Consider the following 905-nt stretch of genomic DNA (forward strand, 5'->3'; position numbering starts at 1 on the left):
TTTTAGTTACACAGTAAATACAGAGCTCGAGTGCAGTTGCACTTTACAATATAAAAATACATACTCACCGATGAGACACGAGAGGCCATACAAGAGGCCGGGGATGGGCGCCACCTGGGAGTTCGTGTATCCTGACGACACGAGGCGGACGTACACGAGGCCGAAGCAAGTGGAGAGCGTCGGCAGCACGAACTATGGCAGAGATACGGAGGTTAAAAATCTATATGCAATTATGTAGGTGTATCTACACGTTCAGGTATGTAAAAAGGGGGGGGGGGGATAGAGATTTTATACATAGATAGATATATTTATATTTGTATAAGTCATCATAATAAAAGAATCATATCTGTACTTGGAATGTCACCGAAATAGAGAACATTTCTGTTGATATTTTACCAGAAATACTGACAGTATTTTACCCACCTGCATGATACCACAAGCGAGTACAATGAGCCAAGCCCAGCCACCGTCTGGAGGCACCAGCTCTTCGACAGGTGGTTCTTCATGTTTGAATGTTCTCTTAAAACCTCCTTCCTCAGTACCAGACTCCTTGCTAGTATTGCCTGAGGAAATTTCCATTTCAAAATTCAGTACGCGCTTTACTAGAACTTATATGCAATTTTTTTTTTCAAAATTCGATTTCGGAAGAATCCAAATATTCTCGCTTTAATGTTAGAGGAGAAGCGATATCTCCTTCGTGTGATTATGGTATCATCATCGCTTTTTCCATAAGTTTGCAAAGTAATCGTGTTTATAGTTGACAGAACACACTTACATTCCCGCTGGGGTATACTTCGCGCATGCAATGATTTAGCAACCGCAAGTATGATAATCCTTCAGTAATGACGATATTCGTGTTTCAACCCTTTTACCATGTCGCTGTTAAACCAGTTTGTACACCATGC

General features: G+C 41.2%; 1 protein-coding gene across 1 annotated transcript in view; it reads right to left on the reverse strand.

Annotated features, from left to right (window-relative positions):
• The window catches only part of LOC119581770 (monocarboxylate transporter 1-like), a 7,862-nt gene that overhangs the window by 5,265 nt on the left and 1,692 nt on the right, over positions 1 to 905 (reverse strand). The window contains exons 2-3 of the mRNA XM_037929903.1: positions 424 to 563; positions 69 to 192 (exon numbers count right to left, since the gene is read on the reverse strand). Coding sequence (XP_037785831.1) covers positions 69 to 192; positions 424 to 563 — 264 coding nt within the window. The remainder of the gene's footprint in view (positions 1 to 68; positions 193 to 423; positions 564 to 905) is intronic.

The sequence above is a fragment of the Penaeus monodon genome, chromosome 15 (genome assembly GCF_015228065.2).
Source record: "Penaeus monodon isolate SGIC_2016 chromosome 15, NSTDA_Pmon_1, whole genome shotgun sequence".
Classification (NCBI taxonomy): domain Eukaryota; kingdom Metazoa; phylum Arthropoda; class Malacostraca; order Decapoda; family Penaeidae; genus Penaeus; species Penaeus monodon.